A 20,263-nucleotide genomic window follows, 5' to 3' on the forward strand; every position below is an offset into this window, starting at 1 on the left:
TATCAGAGTATCAGCAAGTACACTGACTGACACAACTTGATCTGCTTCTACACTCAACCAGTTTTAGTTTCCACGAGAACCATCCAGAATCTTTTTAAAGTCATACTCACTCACTGCAAAGCAATAATCTGCCACGATAGCTTTTTATCAAGAGTAAGAAATTTTCAAAGTACTCTCTTTTATCTCTCACTGTTGCCCACTGCTTTGAGCTGGAGGGGGAGGAGCGTAAAGAGAGCGCATTTTTGGTTATTATGGGAGACACCTAAGTGACTCCCCTCGAATGCAGAACAATTGCTACAACTTTGATTATATGGAGATTTATTTCCTTATACTGACATGCACAGAGCTGACTACATTTCCTTCTCTTCATTGGCTCTAAGCATTGCAAATAAGGCTAGCCAGGTACTGGTATGCAATCTCTAAAGCCATTGCAGTCTCCTGTTTCCCTGCATAGTGTTCTCTCTAAAACATGTTAAGTACAGCAGGATGGTAGAGCCATCAGCTCCAGGAATGTCAAATGGGTATGAGCCTCGAGATAGAGGCTCTGCCTCTCCAGGGCACAAATGTTTACGTATCAGAAACCCAAACAATGGCCTCCTAAAACAAGTCAGTTGTTACCTTAATTGAATTATGCAAATTAATCATTCTTAATATCCTTAGCCCTGCATTTTGCAGAGATGCTTTTCTCCCTACCTGGCTAGCCTGCTCAAGTTACTCAAGTAATTCCCACCATCCTCCAGCCACCTCCTTCTTCACAAGGTATTTCTGGGAAGCCTAGCATCAGGGTTTTTGGCCGCACATCCCCACAGATACTGGGATTCAATTTAGGACCCCTTGGCTGCCCTTAACTTTGAGTATGTCTTGGTGTCTTTACTCTTGCCGTGCGTTGCATTGCAAGTGGCAGATTGGAATTAACTTGCTGGATTCCAATAATGTCTCAATGGGATTACAAATTAACCTTTTGGATTGTGAGGAAAATAGGAAAATGATTACCATACTATACTCAATATTTGGGATTACTATAGGTTATGCTGTTTATCCAAGTCTCAGTATACATATTGAAATGGAGGAGTTACCGTAGGCTAGACAAGTTTCCAGTTTGTCCAGACTGTCACCTTGTTGGTCTAAACTTTCAAATGTGTCCTCACATTTTATAAAAAAACATGCTAGTGCAATAAATGGGAGTTACCTTATTCTGCCTTCCATCTCAAATCCCCACTATGAAACCAGGCAGTTTAAAGCACTAGACAAGAGCTATGTATTTATCAAACACAACCAGTGAATTTCCATCATTCATGTAGTTACTTCTGTGAAGTCACTCTCAACAAGCACTGAATCACTGTGTTAGGGATCTGTGAACCTGTCACACATTAGACATCGGTCATGATCAACACTGGAGTCGCACCCTACAGCACTGGAGGGCACGTAACCCCTGCCTGGGCAAGGTTCACCTCACACACACATCAGGTACCTCAGGTGCTTCTGGTATTGCGCACTCCAGGTAGCACTTCTGTCCTCACTCAGGGGCCATTTAGACTGTTAAGATCGCCAACATAAGGCTTACACCCGTGAACATGGCACCGAACAGAAGGAGACACTTGTTTATAGCTAAAAAAGAACCAACTGATCTTATGAGAGTGTGCATGTCAGGTGACTTGCTGTTCTGTACATGTCTAGGAATGACTGAAAAGCAGTATGAGCATTAATTTTGGGGTTGACAAATATGCAAACACGAATCCACAAACGATCTGTCCATTTTTCTTGACAATTCCTGCAAGATCAAAGGTCTACCTTGCAGATTTGTTGGCTCCTGTACATCTGCTATACCTAAAAAACAGACATTTCAAGAACAGACGAGTGTGACTTACCTTCCTATCCTCCTAGAAATACTGAACTTTAACCATCAAATAAAAGTAGCTAGCTGGGGATTTAGCTCAGTGGCATAAGCACCAACCTTGCAAGCCATGTGGTCCTGAGTTCAATCCCTGATACAAAAAAAAAAAAAAAAAAAAAAAAAGCTAGCTTGTGCAAACTATTTGAAATACATTTTACAACTCCTAAAAATTTCAATTAAAACCTGCTTCTTTAAAAGCCATCATCTTTTCAAACTAAAATTTTCGGAAAGATGGCATATGTTTCTAAGCACTGACAAAAAGCTATCGACTGTCCATTGGGTGCACTTATTTGAGCCACAGTAAATGGGATGGGTTGGTTTTATACACCAGTTTCAAAAGCCAAGCTTGGCTAGGTATAGAACTCTTATAAGGTCTCATTGTACAGGGAGAACTGCCACTTACAAACCAGGATCGGATCCCAAATGCTGTTCCTAGCATAGTCATGAGGTAAGAAGCTACTCAAAACTCAGTGTGCAGAAGAGTATCAGACCACTTTCTCAAAAATGCAAAATGCCTAAAATACTTTTTATACAGCTATCTGCATAAGATATGAAGTCATGTCTACACCTATCCTCTAGAAGAGAGAATCCCTACATCTTAACTTTGACAAAAATCATAAGTGGTAAGGTTATTACAACATACTGAAATTAAGTCACCATTACAAACTACCAAACTAAAGACCTCTCGGTAATAGGTATATGGTTGGGATGTAGCTCAGTGGTAGAGCACACGTGCATTAGGCATAAGACTCCTTGGTGCCTAACAGTATGGTTTTAAACTGATCGAACCTTTATGAAAGCTCACATGGACTCTCAATTCATAGAATGCCTCAGCAGAGTGATCTACGCCTTTTAATACAAAGCCAAGGCACTTTTGAGTTCAACAGAAGAGACTGTTATGCCAACCACTACTTCCAGGTGTGTAACTTAAAAGTCATCACCTGTTTCATGTCCATCGAGAGAATGAGACTTTAAAAAAGCATAGTGGGGGCTGGGGATTTAGCTCAGTGGCATAAGCGCCCACCTTGCAAGCAGGCAGTCGTGAGTTCAATCCCCAGTACCAATAAAAAGGAAAAAGACAAAAGAAAAAGAAAAAAGCATAGCCGTGCACTGTTTAAGGAATTTTTATTAAAGCAAGAATTTTATAATCCAAATTACGTTTCCTTGCTCAGTTATCAATTCTGTTATGTAGACAGAACTGACATCCTGAGCTATTCCACAGTAAAGAATTACAAAATTAAAGAAAGGAATGCTTTAAATTTTTGTACTTTGCTGAAAATTCTTTTTCTGGGGTCTATAAAACATTAATTTGTTTTTATATTTTACTATTTTTTTTTGTATTTTTTTGTTTTTAAATCACGTAATCTAGGACTAGCATTGTTTGCTAGACCTGGCATTTGCTCGGTACATAAGGTTCAAAGTTTCCTTTCCTTTTTTTATTTATTTTATATTTTGCAATGTTTTTTTTTTTTCATAGTATTTAAAGTTTTTCGATGTTTAGATATTTTTCTTCGGTGAAGCACGAGTTTCTTTTCGTGGTCCCTGATCAATCTGTAAATTAAGAATAAACATTTAGAGACAGGAATTACTGGTACTTGTCAGTAGCAAATTAAAAGCCCACAGCCAAATGCAGTCTGGTGCCCCTTTCTGTAAACTTTTTCTGTAGACTTTTACTGTAACCACCATTCCTTTACATCCACATCTGCTCTGTTAGACACTGCAACAGAGTAATTTCGCCAGGAACTACATACATTGCCCACAAAACCTATTAATTCTGCCAGTCCTCCACAAAAAGGCTTTCCAGTCCCTGGTCCTGATCTTAGCTGTAGCTTTGTGGCTACATCAGACCGTTTCTGCAGACATGGTGGTGCACACCTGTAATCCCAGCACTCAGGAGGCTGCGGCAGGAGAATTGCCTCAAGTTTTTGAGGCCAGTCTGGGTCACATAGTGAGTTTAAGGCCAGCCTGAACTACACAGAGAGCAAGACCCTGTCTCAAAAAGACCCCAAAATGTTATCCTGTTTCATGGAATAACAGAGCAGTGAGGGCAAATGTTGTAGTCACCACCGAATAAACGTTTAAAACTTTTGAAAACCAACCTGGTACAGACCACTTAATGTAAATTACAAATACCACAGCTGTCTGAAAATGCTGCAATTTAAAAACGCTAGTTTATACAAGCATAACAGGTGAAGTTTCCTTTAATTCCATTATATGTCTACTTCTCTAAGTCAAGCTGGAAAACAGTGAATTACAGAAGAAAAACTCACTTTAAACAGTTGGAACTCCAGTGGCACTGTTCACTGCTTTCTGAGCAGCCTCTTTAGCTTGGTGGGCTTGTAGTACAGCTACGGCTTCATCAACCTAAAGGTACCACCAAATACATTGGCCTGGTAAATAAATAACTGAAAACAGTTTCTAACTAATAATAAATTCCCATAGACAAATAAGTCTGCATAGACAAGTAAGTATGCACAAAGACAAAGTAGTGAAAAATTATTCTAAACAGCAGGACTAAAGAGTATGACGTCAGAACTAAACTGACTGCATCTGAACAGCTTCCACATATACCATGGGAGCACTGGGCCAGTTACCAACTGTTTCAGCTTCCCCATTTACAAAGCGGGCAAAACACATCACAGGTGGTTATTCTGAGTGTTCATGATTAATGTTTGTAAACCCACAGGACTCTGATTTGTTTAAAGCACTATGTAAATGTTCTACAGAACTACTCTACAGAAAACACTGGAAGACAGAGTCAACTAGACAAATGATAAATTTTAAATGACCTTAGAACGGAGAGACTCTGGAGACTCCAGCATGTGAAGAAGTTCTGAATTATCAATCTCCAACAACATGCCAGTGATTTTACCAGCAAGAGTAGGGTGCATGGCTTGAATAAGTGGAAACAGCCGTTCACCTAGAATTGAAAATATTCAAATCTTTCAGTCAAAAAAAAAGCAAAGAAAAAAATACAGATGGCACTTAACAAGCTACTTTTGAGGACGCTTACTTGCATGTAGTACACGTATGCCAGCCCACAACTCATCATTTCGTTACACCTTTCACAGGAAAGAGTAAAATCTACCACAAAGTAATTCCTAGCACTACTGAGCTGTTAAATAAGTAATGTAATCACTATTAAATTGTTAAATCTGCTTAGACAAAAACCAAACCCTCATCTTATCTGGTTTAAATTCTTTCTTCCAAAAATGGAGTTGGTAGCACTTGGAGGTGAATATCTCACTTGAAGCTGAGGCAAAAGGATTGCTACAAGTTCAAGGCCAGCCTGAATTCTATAACAAGATTTGTCTCATTAAAAAAAAAGAAAGAAAGAAAAGGTGAGCTGGGCCCATGGTAAGTCATACTCTACCACCCTAACTACTGCCAACAAATGTGATTACTAGCTTTGCAATGTTTTAATTAGTTACAGTAGCAGCAAACCTGGCACATGTTTTTCTTTTTAACAGGCACAGAGTTGTTTTTCTAAACTAAAACCTCAGTATTTGGATTTAATTGCAGTACTGGCACTCTGCAATAAACAAGTGGGGTTTGAGTTGTACCTGATCTATTAGATGCTTTGCCACCACTAAGGTGACCATAACCATCTACTGCACCAGCTGTCACTTTTAGTTAGGTGCACAGTGACTTTTGCACTTTTTATTCTTCGTTGCTGACTACAAGTTGGACAAAAACACTTACCCAACATTTGCTTTTGCTCTTGAGGGGGGGCAGATGCCAACATGGAAGCAGTCAAAGGTTCCTGACCTTGTACATGAACAGCAGGCTAGAAAGAAAGCAGCAAAGAAAACTCCTAAGCACAGAAGGAACAGCACACATCAAGACAAAGCAGCCATCAAGACAATCACCCAAGGGCTATATGACATGCTGCGTACACAGCATTAGGGGCTGAGCAGTGTTTTAGAAATGTAGGCTAAGGCCCCATCCCCACCCCAAAGAGGAAGGCCAGAGCCAGCTGGGGATGGTGGCACACGCCTATAATCCAGCACTTGGGAAAGGCTGAGTCAGGAGGATCACTGTTAAGTTTGTGGCCAGACTGGGCTATGCAGTGGGTTCAAACCTAGCCTAAATTATATAGTGAAATCCTGTCTCTGAAAAAGAAAAAGGAGAACAAAAAGGAGGCTAAGGTGGTCATTAATAACTATGTGCTCAAAAAAAAAAACCAAGAGTATTCTTTGGAATCATATTCTGTTGTCACTACCATCAGTCCAACACTGGAAAAGACACAAACCTATCTACATACACTCTTAACTTCCCTTCCCTTCCCTTTTCATAACACGCCTGCCAAACAACTCCCAAACCACACAAGTAATTTAGAATGGCTATTTCTTAGTGAGACATAAAACACTTCCACACGATGTATCACCGAGATATTCTGCACAGCTTCCGTGTTCATCAATCAAGCAGTTGCCTTAATGTCTGATTCCCGCAAAACACTGTCATTCTTACAGAGAAATGATCACGTGCACACCTGCTGCATGGTGACCTGGGGCTGTGCATTGAGATGCTGCTGAGGATTGCGGACTCCCGCAGCATATTTATACTGGGGGACGGTGCGGACAGCAGGAGTAGCTGCAGCGGCAGCAGCTGCAGGACGCGGACCCATTGTCTGTGTTGATGTGTTTGCTGAAATATAAAAACATTGTTTCTGTATTTTTCTATTTCAAACTGGGAATCCGTTTTGACACAGGGATTAAATTAGCCTTACCAACACGCTGTGTCGACATGACTCGTGGAACCTGTGAAGAAGCTGGTCTCATAGTACTGAATGGTGGTCTAGGAGCGGCTGGGCGGATAGCACCGGGCATATTCTGGAATGCTACAGGAAAGACAGGAACGCTCATCAGCTGGGAACTCTCAAAAGTGTTATGCTGCTTTCTCAGAGCTGAGGTTCACACAAAAGCTAGAAATAATCAAATAATATTCTAAAGCCAAGTTCTAACTTTCTATTTTTCCACTCATCAAATCAGCAATAAAGACACGACTTCATATAATAAGTAGTACTAATACCTAAGGTAATGAAGCAGACTAAAATCTCAAGCACTTCTGTAATACCAGCCTGTCACACAGGATAAGGCTTAAAATTAAAATGCCCAGCTGGGCATGGAGATGTATGCCTATAATCCCAGCGCTTGGGAGGCAGAGGCAGGATACCTGCAAATTCGAGATACAAGTCTAGTATGAGCTACACAGTGCAAGACCATTCTGAACCATATAGAAAAACTGTTTCACTGTAAAAACACTGAAGCTTTTTTTTTTTGAGACAGGGTCTCTCTATGTAGTTCAGCATGGCTTCAAATGCTTGGCAATCCTGCCTCAGTTTCCTGAGTGCTGGGATTACATATTTAAGCCACTAGGAATAGCATAATGAGCTTTTAAAACTGCTTGGTATTCAAACATGGAGTCGAATCCATTCCCAAAGTCAGCATACATGCTAATATCTCAGTAAGACAGGAACGGTAGTGAAGCAGTTTTTTTTTTTTTTAAATAGCAAGGAAAAGAAATGAACATCTATATTCAAAAGGGATGAAAAGCCATCACTAACATACTACTGAAATAGAACAGCTAATCTCCTTCATGAATATTTTTAATCCAATTTCCAGTCTTAATCAAAAAAATTAAAAGGCTTACGATGAGGTCTGGCACCCTGAGCAGTCCAGCGAGGACTTGGTCTTAGTTGAGCAATTTGGCTAGGAGGATAGTATGCAGCACGGTTCTGAGTCTGCAGAAGGAGCAATTAGCGAATTTATCAGCTTTAGAAAATGCAGACTGTATAACCAGCATTTGCTCTCACCAACACTGCCAGACCCACACCCCGAACACTTTCTCCTAGTGCCACCACCACTCACCCTGCGGGCCGCTGCCCGCCTCTTCCCGAAACCCACCTGTGGGATAGCTGCCATGAAGTAACCTGAAGGAGGCGCTGGCTGGTAGGGGTTGATTACAGGGTTGGGCACAGCTCGTACACTCGCCATCCTCTGCATATACTGGTTAGTGAGGTGAGCCTGGCGCTCTTCTTTGCGCTGAGCTAAAGCTACATATAGTGGCTTGGTGGCCACAATTCTACCATTCATTTCTGTAACTGCTTTAGTGGCTTCTTCTGGGGAGGAGAAACACACAAAACCAAATCCTTTGCTGCGACCACCCTCCATCATAACCTATTAAAAGAAAACAAATAAAAAGTAGAATGAGGCACCGAAACAAGAGCATCACCATTTAGTTAACTATAGTCATTTCTAGTATTATTTATTGAGTATTATTTACAGTAACATGGAGTTAACTGCAAAATAAAAACTGGCATCAAATTCCCTAAATCAATGCAAAGGCAAAATTAGTAAACACATGAAAATGCATCAATAAACTAAAAAAGAAAAAAAAAAACATCAAACAAGATGAGACTTTTTTTTTTGGTACCAGGGATGGACTCGGGATCTTGCTCTTGCTGAGGTGCTTGTGCTGCTGAGCCAAATCCCCAGCCCCTAAGATGAGACCATTTTGGACTCAACTGACAAATCAGTAAGACCACAGAAACTCAGCCAGCCACTTTTTGAGAGTCTGGTTGCTGTAATTTTAAATACAGTGTTACTACTAACTAGCAATTCCAATTCTAGAAATTTAGATGTAAGACGTTTATTAGAGCACTGGTTCTAACAGTGCAAATATGCAAAGCAATCCAAATGTCTACTGAAGTAAATACTATATAAGTAAAACAAATAGTCATTAAAACAAAAAAAGGAAAAAAAAGTAAAAGAATACTTGAAACAGGTAAGCATTTATTTGCATCTACTATTAAGTAAACAGGCAAGTCAGACTATGTATAAAATACGATTCCATTTTCCAAAAGCTATTTCTACCTATATAAAAAGTCTGAACCCTATGGAAAATACTCAAACTAATTACTTTTTACAGACTAAAGCTAATGTTTATCCTTGATTAAAAAAGGATCTGTGTCTTGATAAACAAATGACCGTTTCCTCCTTGCCCACCTTTTCACTTTCCTTTGAGTAAGAATATACCAAAGACTTTTGCCCCTGTCCCAATTTTTTACTCTGTCTAGGGTAATAGGTTTATCAGGAGGGAAAAGCCAATATCAGCACCAGCCATGGGACCACTTCAGATCACCAAGTTAAATTTCTCCCTGTGCACTCTTCCCCTACCCCAGGCTTTTGCACAAAACCTCGTATGGAGGGGTTTCTAAAGCATGGACAGCAGACTGTCCAAACCTGTCCAAGACCCGAGCTTCTCACATCAATATTTAAGAATTTGTGCTACAGTCCTATTATTGTTTCTTTATCTGACTTCAAGAGAAGTATCTTCTCAGCTTATTGGTTAAGGGGAAGTTAAAGATCTGACTATCCAAAATTAGGCAAGTAGAACTATTGTAATAATTACAATGCCCTAATAATTATCTTTTTAAATTGCTATAATAACCAGTATGGAGCAGTCCAGTCATGTGACCATGCAGCTATCCTTAGGAAAGAGTTCACAATATTTGCAAAAGTAAGCCATCAGGTTCTCACATGCACTTCAAAAATGCAAGTTTTAGTAATTTAATGAAGGTCTTGATTTCTAGAAAGATCTGGTATTTTTGTGGGAAATTATTTGATTATTTATTTACAAAGCAAGCACACATTCCACATACAGGGATTTGTCCACTAATCTTTAAAATTCACACGCTTTTACCTTTGCGCTAGTGATTGTACCAAAAGGAGAAAACTCTTTCCGGAGACGTTCATCATCAATACCATCATCGAGATTTTTCACATAGAGGTTAACACCCTAAAAAGAATTAAAGAGAACTATAGGAAAGGGTAAAGGCACACCCCACAGTGGCCCTAAGCACACTTGCTATTACTTTATCCCACCCGTCGTTTCTTCCTTCCCACTCTCGAACCCTGTTACCTGGCAATAACTGAAATGAATGTAAAATAGGTTTCCTCATCCCTGTCTTATTTTGCTTGTTCAATTAAAACTGAACCTGGTATCTGGTGATCCTATCTTGCTTCATCTGTTCAAATTTGCGCTTAAGTTCCGTCTGGCGTTCCACTTTTTTCTGAGCTCGACCAACGTATATTTGTTTTCCATTGAGCTCCTTTCCATTCATCTCATCCACAGCCTTACAGAAATAAAAAAAAAAAAATGCAATCAACAACTGGTAACATAAAAGCTTATTTCCTTAACAATACGGATTATTAAATTATAAAGTTAGGGTAACCTCATCCTCCCATATCTATAAGCCTGGAGCAATACAGGTTCTCAATTTATATTAAACCATGTATAAAACACAAACAAGCTGGGCATGGGGGTCCATGCCTGTAATTGCAGCTGAGGAGGCTGAGGCAGGAGGATTGCCCGAAGTTTGCAGCTAGCGTGAGCTATACAGTAAATTCAAAGTTAGCCTGGAATGAGACCCTATCTTAAAAAACAAACAATACAACACAGGGATATGTAAAATAGTCACTGGCATACACATTAATTTCAACATGAAGGGCTGGGGACTTAGCTCAGTGGTCCTGACCTTGGCTCCCAGAACCCACCCCACAGAAGAATTAACACAACTACATATCCTTTCTTACAGCAGATTACAGAACTACAACACTGCATTTAATATTGAATCTTACTTTCTGTGCATCTTCATGCCTTTCAAAGCTCACAAATCCAAATCCTTTGGATTTTCCACTTTCATCAGTCATTACTTTCACACTTAGAGCAGGTCCTAAAAAATTTTTTGAATTCAAAGATATTTCATACACATAATTTGTACATTTTACATTAACATACAAAAGCAAAGCCATGGAGGATAAAAAAAAAAAAAGGGATAAAACATTCCTAAGACTCCAAACATTTCTCCAAGTCTCCTATACTCCAGACATTGGTCTCTTCAAATACCCTTTATAGTAAGCAAGTAGAGACTTCGTATTTCTCTAACTGACTTAGGATTCTTCTCTCCATTCTGAGGGATATATACCTCATTCAATTCTTAAAAATACTACTCTTACTTAGCTTTCGTTCAGAGATGCTGTTTTTTCATCTTAGAAGAATCTCTTAAGCCATCCTTGGTCTACTATGATAGAAACAGAGGGGAAAGTGCACAGTGGATCCTGTGGGGGGGAAGGAGGTACACTTCTAAAGCCATGTGTTTCCCTGCACCCCCTTCAAATGAAGTCGCACTGAGAATCTTAGGCAAGTAAAAATCACATGTGACTGAAAATCTGGAAGATGTGCAGGCACAGGTATACTTTTCTTTTTATTTACCTCTAAGGCCTTACATCAAATTTCTTGTATGCAAAAGTAAATGTACCTGACATTTTTTCTTAAATCAGTACCGGGGATCAAACTCAGGACCGCGCGCTTGCAAGGCAGGTGCTTAAGCCGCTGAGCTAAATCCCCAGCCCCAATACCTGACATTTTCATGACAGTCACCTCACAAAGCATTATTCATTAACAAAACCCAACTTTAGAAATAGCTTCCGGTTTTAAGACTTAGAAGCAAGACAGAACAAATTTTTAGAGGTCATAGAGAATCTGGAGTACAATGTGACACTTTCCACATCTTGAATGATTTGACTTTGGACAAAATGACTGTTTTCTCAAAGGAGGGTTCAATAAAGCATGCTTAAGTTGACAATACAAAACCCAATTCTTTATTATTTGAAGTACTAAAAACAAATCACTTCTGTTTTAACAAAAGAAAACCAGAGTGGGGTCAAGCTAATCGTCTGAAAATGTATACAACAAAGCTCATTTTCTGATCTTATTCTACTAACCAAAGTTAAGGTTAGTTCCTCTCTCATTAAGATTAATCAAATTACTTTGATAACCAAAAAAATAGTATTTTAAGATCCCATGGATTTAGATCATCCCAAAGAGTTATCACTGGAAAACCTAAATGTTTCAGTCACTGTTTTAAGTCATTCAACCACGATGCTGTGGGAGCTGGCAAGTCCAGAGTGCATTCCACTGCAAGCTGTGTCAAATCAATGCTTCTGATGGGACAGCGTCTACAAACCTATCAAGTCCAGGACCTACTGTAAAACCTTTAAAATGTATTCTTTGTGTGCACAGTGGTAGCACTACTGAGGACTGAAACCAGGGCCTATGCTACCCATATTCTGCATCCTGGGCCCTCGAGTCTCTTTTAATTAATTCAGTCACACTTACTGCACTACTCCAATGATTACTCACTCACCTTTCATCTAAACTAGACAGAATTCTCTTCACACGCTCCTCTGTAGAATGGAATAATGACTTATAGCTTAACAATGAACTGCAAGTTCTTTTTAAGTACATTGTAAGTCTCATCTCATTCAGCCTTTCATTAGCAAGTGTTTCAGCAAAACTGGGCACTGAGCAGTTACTCAGAACTTTTGAGTATAGAAACGTAATTCAGACACATTACCAAACTTGCCAAAGAGATCCTTAAGGCGCTCATCATCCATGTCTTCTCCAAAATTCTTGATGTAAACATTGGTGAATTCTTTTGCCCTAGCTCCAAGTTCTGCTTCTCGCTCTTTACGAGACTTAAATCGTCCAACAAATCTAATAAAATACGTAAGGACTGTAACATTAGGTTCTACTTTACATAGTTCAGATTATACCTGAATGTTTTAATACACTTTTCTGTCTTCTCTCACTAACCCAGGTTTCACGGGATCATTCCTATCAATATAAACTGTCTACATGTCAATGAAAAGACCTAAGTAAAAGCTTTCACCATTGTTGATTTTAAGTGTCTCTTGCATTTTACTTGCCAGCCTTTAAACGGAAAGTTTTAACTTTCCAATTCTATGCTGTAGCATACAATGTCCTGGCCTAACTTTTGAGGCATTATTAATACCATGATTTGAAAAATTCTGATATAAAAGCAGTACATACGTCATGGAACAGTTACATACAGCTAAGTAAAAAGGAAAAACAATCAATCTCCCCTAACCCCACTCAAACTGGGACTAAGTTTTTTCCTTCTCCAATTGTTCAAGAACAGTCAGTAACAGACACCCATGGTTTTCTCTATGCTTTTTGAGGTTCTGGTGAGGTGTTTCCACCCTATCAGCCTCATAAATGTTCTCAATGGGAACTAACATTTCACTGTAGACACCACATTCTGCTCTTGTACAATGCTGCCCAACTTTGTATTTGTTCTTAGGGTAGAGCTACAAAAATCAGTTTAGAAGGCGTAGTCAGACTATCTTCCAGAATGTTGTATCATTATAGACCTCAAACCAGCAATCAATCAGTCTTCATCTGGATGTTCCAGAATTGGACGTTCTTTTAAATTTTTCCTCTGAAGTGCTGCCTCTAAGCACTGCAATTTTAAGTGCCACGTTGAGGATGCCCAAAACACTTGGAATCCAAGTGTTTTGGACTTGAGAATACTTGTGCAGATTTTTATTTGTTTTATTTTTATTGGTTGAGCATCTCTAATATGAAAATCTGAAATATGCCAAAATCCGATTTGATTACCACATTGGGCTCAAACAGTTTCACTTTCTGGACCCTGGATTTTTGGTTTAGGCTTATTTGACCTATAGTAATGAAATGATGATTTTTAAAATCTCATTTTAAAGATGAGCTGTTCCTTAGGAACTTATAAACAATTTTCACTACTGAGGGTTTGCTGGTTTTCTTAACAGCAGAATATATTTATTGAAAGCAAGCTTCTGAGGGAGAAGGGGTTCTGCTGGTTTTCTTAAGACTTCTTGGTTTCTCTATGTATTACAAAATCTTTCCATAATCATGGACTTGACTACACTACCTGATGTGTTTAGTTAAGAGTGACACAGCTGCTTTATTAAAAAACAATCCAGGGCTTGGAATATAGCTCAGGGGTATAAGTGCCTGCCTGGCAAACATGAGGTCATGAGTTTGATCTTGGACACCCGTTTCCCGCCAAAAAACCCAAAATACATGCCTTCATTGTGGTTTACACAGTAACAAAACTCTCAAGTTATTTACACATGACCTTAAAGATGAACTCACCCAGGAGATTAAGATTCATCATCCCTTAAGATGATAAAATTTGTATTTTAACAAACTGCTGCAGAAATAGCCGGGGTGGGATGGGGTGGGGTGAGGGTGGGTGTGTGGCACATGCCTATAATCCCAGTCCTTGGGAAGCTGAGGCTAGAGAATTTCTGTGAGTTTGAGGCCAGCCTTGGCTATATTAGAAAGTTTAAAGCCAGCCTGCACTACATAGTGAAACCCTGTCTCAAAAAGAAAAAATAAAAGCAAAACCTCGAGAGCGGGCAACCTTTTAACTTGTGTATTACAGGAAAGATTAACATCAAAAAGTTTTGATTTAATCCTGCCTTGTTTTTATACCCCATTGACAGACAATATAACTGAGAACAGACTCTGAATTCAGCTCACTGAGTGTGTGTATAGATCTGCTTTCTATCAGAAAAATATGCAATTTTAACTCTCAGATTCCTCAAATGTAAAATGGACTAATTAAACTGGCACGAAATGTGTGTGGATATGTGGTTCTTCAACCATGAATTTACTGGAAAAAGCGTTATATCCCTGCTTACCTAACTTCTTTATGGTTTGCGCACTTATCAACTATATTACATCCATGTCATACTGGGTATGGAGAAAATGCAATTATAAAATCTATCACAGTGCTTCATTTTCATTCTAGCTGTTATCTTCTTTACAAAAACACAAATGTGTAACTTTAAAAATGAACAAACCTGGACTACTAAAAACAGTATTGAAATACCAACTCAATATTTCTACTTACACTTTGCGATCATTTAGAAGCATCCCATTCATTTTTTCAATAGCTCTTTCAGCGGCTTCTTGCGTCTCAAAATGTACAAATCCATAGCCCTTGGACCCATTTTCATCACAAACCACCTAGGGAAAAATGTATACCCATTTTTCATTACTGGCTATTGATTTAACATTTCCCAGTGTTCAGAGACAATGCTAGCTACCTAACCTCAGGTACTATATATTTGGTAAACAAAGACAACCCTGTAACAGCAGTTGCTATTTCTAAGGACCACACTAATCAGCTAAACACTGTAAATGTTACCTATCATATCTTTGCTTACCTTACATGAAAGGATGTTACCAAAAGCAGAAAATGTATCATACAGTGCTTTATTATCAATGGATTTGTCCAAATTTTTAATGAATATGTTGCCTACTCCACTTTTGCGAAGTGATGGATCACGCTGAGACCACATGATGCGTACTGGCTTGCCCTTTATAACATCAAAATTCATGGTGTCCAAAGCACGCTCCGCTGCAAGAAGGAAATTTTCAAAGTTGAGTATTACTTCAAAACTTCAACTGGTCACTTAAAATCACATTAACTAGACAGGTATAATGATGCACACCGGTAACCCCAGCACTCAGGAGGCTGAGCAGGAGAACCAGCCTGGGCTACATAAGTAAGAGCAGCCTGAACTATGTAACAAGATCCTGTCTTAAAAACAACCAAAACCCAAATCCCCCAAAATATATATCAGCTATGGTGGAAAGAGTCTAGTCTAGTCTAGTCTAGTCTCACAGCTGAACTCTTCTCAAAGTTCCAGAAAGCTGGAGCCAGGTGTAGTGTGGTGTATACCAGTAATCCCAACATTTGGGAGGCTGAGACAGGAGGATCACTACAAATTGAGGCAAGGCTGGGGTCACAATTTAAGTTTTGTCAGTTTTGACTACACATAGTGAGGTACTGCCTCAAACCTCCCTCTGAAGACTGCTGAACCTTTCAAGCACCAACTACTAATCTGGTTTTTTTTTTTTTGCGGGGTGGGGGTTTAACTAGGAACTGAACTTAGGACCTCACGCTTACCAGGCAAGCACTGTGCTGCTGACCACTGAGCTATATCCTTGACTTGTCTACATTTAACTGTATAATGCACAAAGAAAAAATAAATCATCAAAATCCCCAAATCTGTAAAGAAACTTAACACTGCTAATAATTAGCACATATCTGAAACGCTCAATTCCTTTGCCATTAAATGTAAAAACACCTTTTGCTCAACACGAAACCATGATTCTTTTACATTCAATCTACTTAAGGAACAAAGGAAGACTAAGCGGTTGGGCCTGGTGGTGCCTGCCTGTAATCCCACCACTGGGGACAAGGGCAGGATTTCTGGGAGCTCAACCTGGACTACACCGACCCTGTCTCAAGAAACAGAGCAAAAAGACCAGGTAACTGTAGGTATCAACAGACTGAAAAGAAACTTTTGTATTTAAGCATTTAACTTCTTCCTGTTTGTCAAAACTTCCCTCATTCTATTGCTCAGCATTACCGATGTTATACATAGATTAGTCCATCAACAAAACTTCCCTGAATGAATCACTGGGGAGGTGTTCATGGCAAAAAGGCTAGAAAGTCTGAATGCCTTCAAAAACTAATGTGAAGCCAGATGTACTTACTTGTATAGTAATCAGAGAATTTTTAAAATGTCAGGTTCACAATATTCACAATCCACTTTTCACACTTCCTGGATACACAAAACTAATTTTATCTTAGGTCATCGGTTTACTTAACCGATGATTTTGTTATTTCTAGATTGTGCTGGAAATTTTCAAAAAATCTACCCTATAATTACTTTTAGTCTATGAAGACTGAATTATATGTACCTGTACCATTATAGAAACACTCAAATGGAAACCCTAAATAGAAAAACCCCAACCTTTAGTAAAGCCTAGTCTCTACAGAAGGGAAAAGACAGCCCTTGGAAGTCCTGAAACAATGTGTGACTTCCAGACCAACCTAACTGTAAAGTTATCTAACTTGACAAACTGTCCAGCCACTTCTATAAATGAAAATTCTAGTTTGTAGAGAATAGTGATAATTAGCTGTCAGCTCATTATCAATTCACCACACCTACTCAGTTCCCCAGTTTTTCTTTTTCTTTCTTTTTTTTAGCTGACTTTGCTTAGGCTTCTTTTGAATGAGTCACCTCACCCCATCAAATACTGGTCACTTGCAGAAGCTAGTCTACAAATCAACGCCATAATAAGCTTTAAAAAATGACAATCTGAAAAACTACTTTGCAAGATGGTCAATTATATAGAAACTAAAAACTAAAGATAAAAACGCTGTATTATTTTGAACAGTTACTGTACAGGTCTACTAGTATAATCTGAAAGTATATATGCTATATTGTAACCATGGCAACCTCAAGTTCAACTTTTCAAATTCCAAATTGTTTTCCTGGATTTAAAAATATTAAACTCAGGACTAAAACTTTCAAGTTACCATTTTACAGTATCTAGAATTCATTCAAGTTTTTTTCCCTACTCTTGAGGACTGATTACTTGTCCCAAAATAACACACACACTGCCCAAAATTTAAAACTGTTATATTAAATGACTGCTTAAAAAGCAAAAAAGTAGGAAACCTACAGCTACAGGGCAGTTTTACAACTTTGGCTGTGTCATACAATATTGTGCTTGCTCAAAATCTTGGTATCAACTTCACCCAGTGTAAAACTCATCATCAACCATTAACTAAGTGAATGAATAAATCTAACTCACCTTTGTAGAATTTTCTAAAATAAAAATGAGTCTCTCAAATTTTAGAGTATTTGTTACACCTCCAAGCAGCTGGAAGAAAAACTGGGCCACAACTGAGTGAACCTAACTGTTTGAAGTCAACTGATCCAGATATTGCAGACCTACTAATTCATCCAGCTATATACTTTAACTGTTAAATTTTGTTTTTGTGCATTATTAACTTCAAATAAAAACACAGGCTCAACAAATCTGTTATTTTGTATTTTACCATCCCTCAAAACCCGCAATATTCTTGTACACTTTTAAAAGGAGATCCACGGTTTACTTGAATGCTACAGGCAAATGTAATGGTTCAATGTAGCTTTTCCTAGTATGTCCAGCTGAACTTAGTCAACATACTTTTTAAAAAATCCCTCAAAACCATAGAAGCTGTTCTAAAAGAAAACATATGTTCCACGTATCACCGATATTATGAAATTCAGATCAAGTTTCATTAAAAAACGATCTAAATTATCTGAAATAACTGGTCTCCAAAAGGGTCTTCTTCCACATCCCTCCTCCTTCCATCATCCTGCTGTAAACCCTAAAGAAATGCTTAGTCTAGAGGAACATCCCTAAGTACACGTCTCGGATGCTAATTTCTATTCCTAGGTCCATCAGTCACTAGCACGTTGCAAAGTCCGGACTCCCAACGCCGAGGACCACCTCCCCAAGACCCCCACTAACTTTGCCCGGTGTGCCCGGTGGCTCTACCACCCGGCTCCCGGCACGGGGCCAACCACAAGAACAGGCCTTGGGCCTGCGAGGTTACAGGGTTCAACACGTGTCTTGCGAGGCCCGAGTCGCACTTCCTCCCAGGCTGGGGCGCCGGCTAGAAGCCCCGGTGGGAGCCTCCATCTTCCACCCGGGAAGGGGGTTTGGGTACCTGCACCTTCTGGTGGGAGCGCAGCACCAGGAGTGAGCCTCATCCACCCTCCCAGCGCGTCATCACCCTAAACTTTGAGAGCAGCCGAGGACGAGAAAATGGTTGCAAAGGAGGAAGTGGCCCGGCAGGCGAGGGGCGTGCGTCGCCGGCTACGTGGGTCCCCAGGGCAGGACAGTGCGGCTCCCGGGGCCTCTGGCCGGCAGTCCCGGCGCCCAGCGCGTCCCCGCCGACCCTGGGGGCTGACACGCCGCCCGCCGCCCCCGGGCCCGCCGGCCTAGCAGCCCGCCGCCACCGCCACCGCCCGAGGTTCATGGCCGCCTGCCCGCCGCCCTCCGGCCCGGTGCTCACCGTCCGCCGGCTGCTGGAAGTTCACGTACGCGTAGCCCAAGGAGCGGCGGGTGATCATGTCCCTGCAGACCCGGATGGAGAGGATGGGCCCGGCCGGGCTGAACTTCTCATAGAGCATCGCCTCGGTCACGTCGGGGTGTAGATCCCCCACGTAGAGAGAGGCCATGGGATAGCTGGGGGCGCTGGGGTTCATTTCGGCACAGCTGCCCGTGGGGCCACAGGCCACGACCTTTCCGAGAGCAGGAGAGTGGGTGCAGGCACCAGGACCGGAGCCGGGGGGAGGGGAGCGGGGGCAAGCGCAGAGGGACAAAAATCAACCGGAACCGAAAACTACTCAACGGCCGCAGAACGGGGTCGATCGGCTGCTGCAGGCGGGCGGACGGGTGGCTGCTAGGAAGGGAGGAGAGGCTGGCGGTGTTGGTCTGAGCGGCGGGAAGGCCTCGGTCTCCGGGTTTCTTCTTGGAGCTGCTGCGGGGCCGCGGGCGGGCGGGTCGGTCTCGGCTGCTTCACCGGGTTATTTTATAAAAGAGGAAGAAAAAAAATAAAAGTCTCCGGCGGGGGAGACGCGGATTTTTTGTAAATTTTTTTGGGTTTTTTAAAAGATTTTTTTAGATTTTTTTTGGGTTTTTTAATAATAAATGTGTGTTCCGAGCCCGGAGCACACACTCCGCACTCTCAGCACTAACCGCCGGGGAGAAGGGGAAGCACCTCCTCCCACACCCTCTACTTATACCCCCCGCCGCACTCGCCCCGCCCCCGCGCGTCTGACGCCAGAGCACTACGCGAGCGTCAGCGCCGGAGAAGGCGGAGCAAAAGAGGCGAGGGGGCGGAGGGAAGAGAAGAGGAGGAGGAAGAGTAGAGAGGAAGGGAGAGGTGACGACGGCGGCAGTGGCGGCGGCGGCGGCGGCGGCGGCGGTGGCGGTGGCTGTGGACGTGGGGGTGGGGCTGAGCGGAGGGGCGGGGCGGAGGGGCGGGGCTCCTGCGCACGCGCTGCGCCCGGAGGCGGGGCCTGCGCTGCGCCGGCGTAGAGCGAGGGGCGGGCGGGCCTGACCGGGTCGGCTCCTCCCCACGTACGCCCCGCCCCCTTCCCGCCACCTGGAGAAGCGTTAAACCCGTCGCCGCCGCGGAGGGCAGTATCAGGGCTTCCGGGTGCCTCAGCGCCAACTACCCCCACGTGCGCAGCCAGCGGCTTCTTCCCGTCGCTGCCGGCCTACGTCCAGAGACGTCGGGCCCGAGTGGGCCGGCGTGGTACACTGCGGGCAGTTTCCCAGATGAGCGCGGAGGGAGCCGAGCGGCTTTCTCCTACCCGTCCGCACTACGAGTCCCGGCGGGCAGCGCCGCCGCGCGTGCCGGTCCCTGAGCAGTGCCTGCCGGGAGCTGGAGTGCTCAACGGCCGCGCCGCTCGCCGCTCCAACCGTCCGCGGGTCCCGGGACCCCAACCGCCGGGCGCCAGATCCGGGGGGAGGGGAGCTCCGATCTCCAACCTTGGCGTCCGCTCGCCGGCCGCGGGCCGCCCGGGTCGCCCTGGCTACAGCCGGGGACGCTGCGCTAAGTCCTGGGGTCACTTTCTAAGTGCTTGGGCGGGATTCCTG

General features: G+C 42.0%; 1 protein-coding gene across 1 annotated transcript; it reads right to left on the minus strand.

Moving 5' to 3' along the window:
* Positions 1–3,000: 3,000 nt before the first annotated feature.
* On the minus strand, positions 3,001–19,372 carry Pabpc1 (poly(A) binding protein cytoplasmic 1). The gene is made up of 15 exons (XM_063257628.1): positions 18,672–19,372; positions 14,974–15,167; positions 14,658–14,773; positions 12,315–12,454; positions 10,537–10,631; positions 9,894–10,031; positions 9,599–9,694; positions 7,801–8,073; positions 7,547–7,637; positions 6,624–6,734; positions 6,387–6,541; positions 5,597–5,681; positions 4,684–4,814; positions 4,165–4,258; positions 3,001–3,445 (listed from the first exon to the last, which is right to left on the minus strand). Exons 1-14 carry the CDS (start codon positions 18,862–18,864, stop codon positions 4,166–4,168), a joined length of 1,911 nt encoding a protein of 636 aa, XP_063113698.1. The 5' UTR covers positions 18,865–19,372; the 3' UTR covers positions 3,001–3,445; position 4,165.
* Between the last annotated feature and the right edge of the window lie 891 nt (positions 19,373–20,263).

This window comes from Cavia porcellus, unplaced genomic scaffold (assembly GCF_034190915.1).
Source record: "Cavia porcellus strain 051 isolate PalLab524CR breed Dunkin Hartley unplaced genomic scaffold, mCavPor4.1 scaffold_10, whole genome shotgun sequence".
Classification (NCBI taxonomy): domain Eukaryota; kingdom Metazoa; phylum Chordata; class Mammalia; order Rodentia; family Caviidae; genus Cavia; species Cavia porcellus.

Coding starts and splice junctions, on each gene's coding strand:
- Pabpc1 (XM_063257628.1), bottom strand. CDS start 18,864: ATGAACCCCAGCGCCCCCAGCTATCCCATGGCCTCTCTCTACGTGGGG. Junction 6,735..7,546: donor TCAGGGTGCCAGACCTCATC/GTAAGCCTTTTA, acceptor TCTTTCCTGTAG/CATTCCAGAATATGCCCGGT. Junction 4,815..5,596: donor AGAGCAAAAGCAAATGTTGG/GTAAGTGTTTTT, acceptor TTTCAATTCTAG/GTGAACGGCTGTTTCCACTT.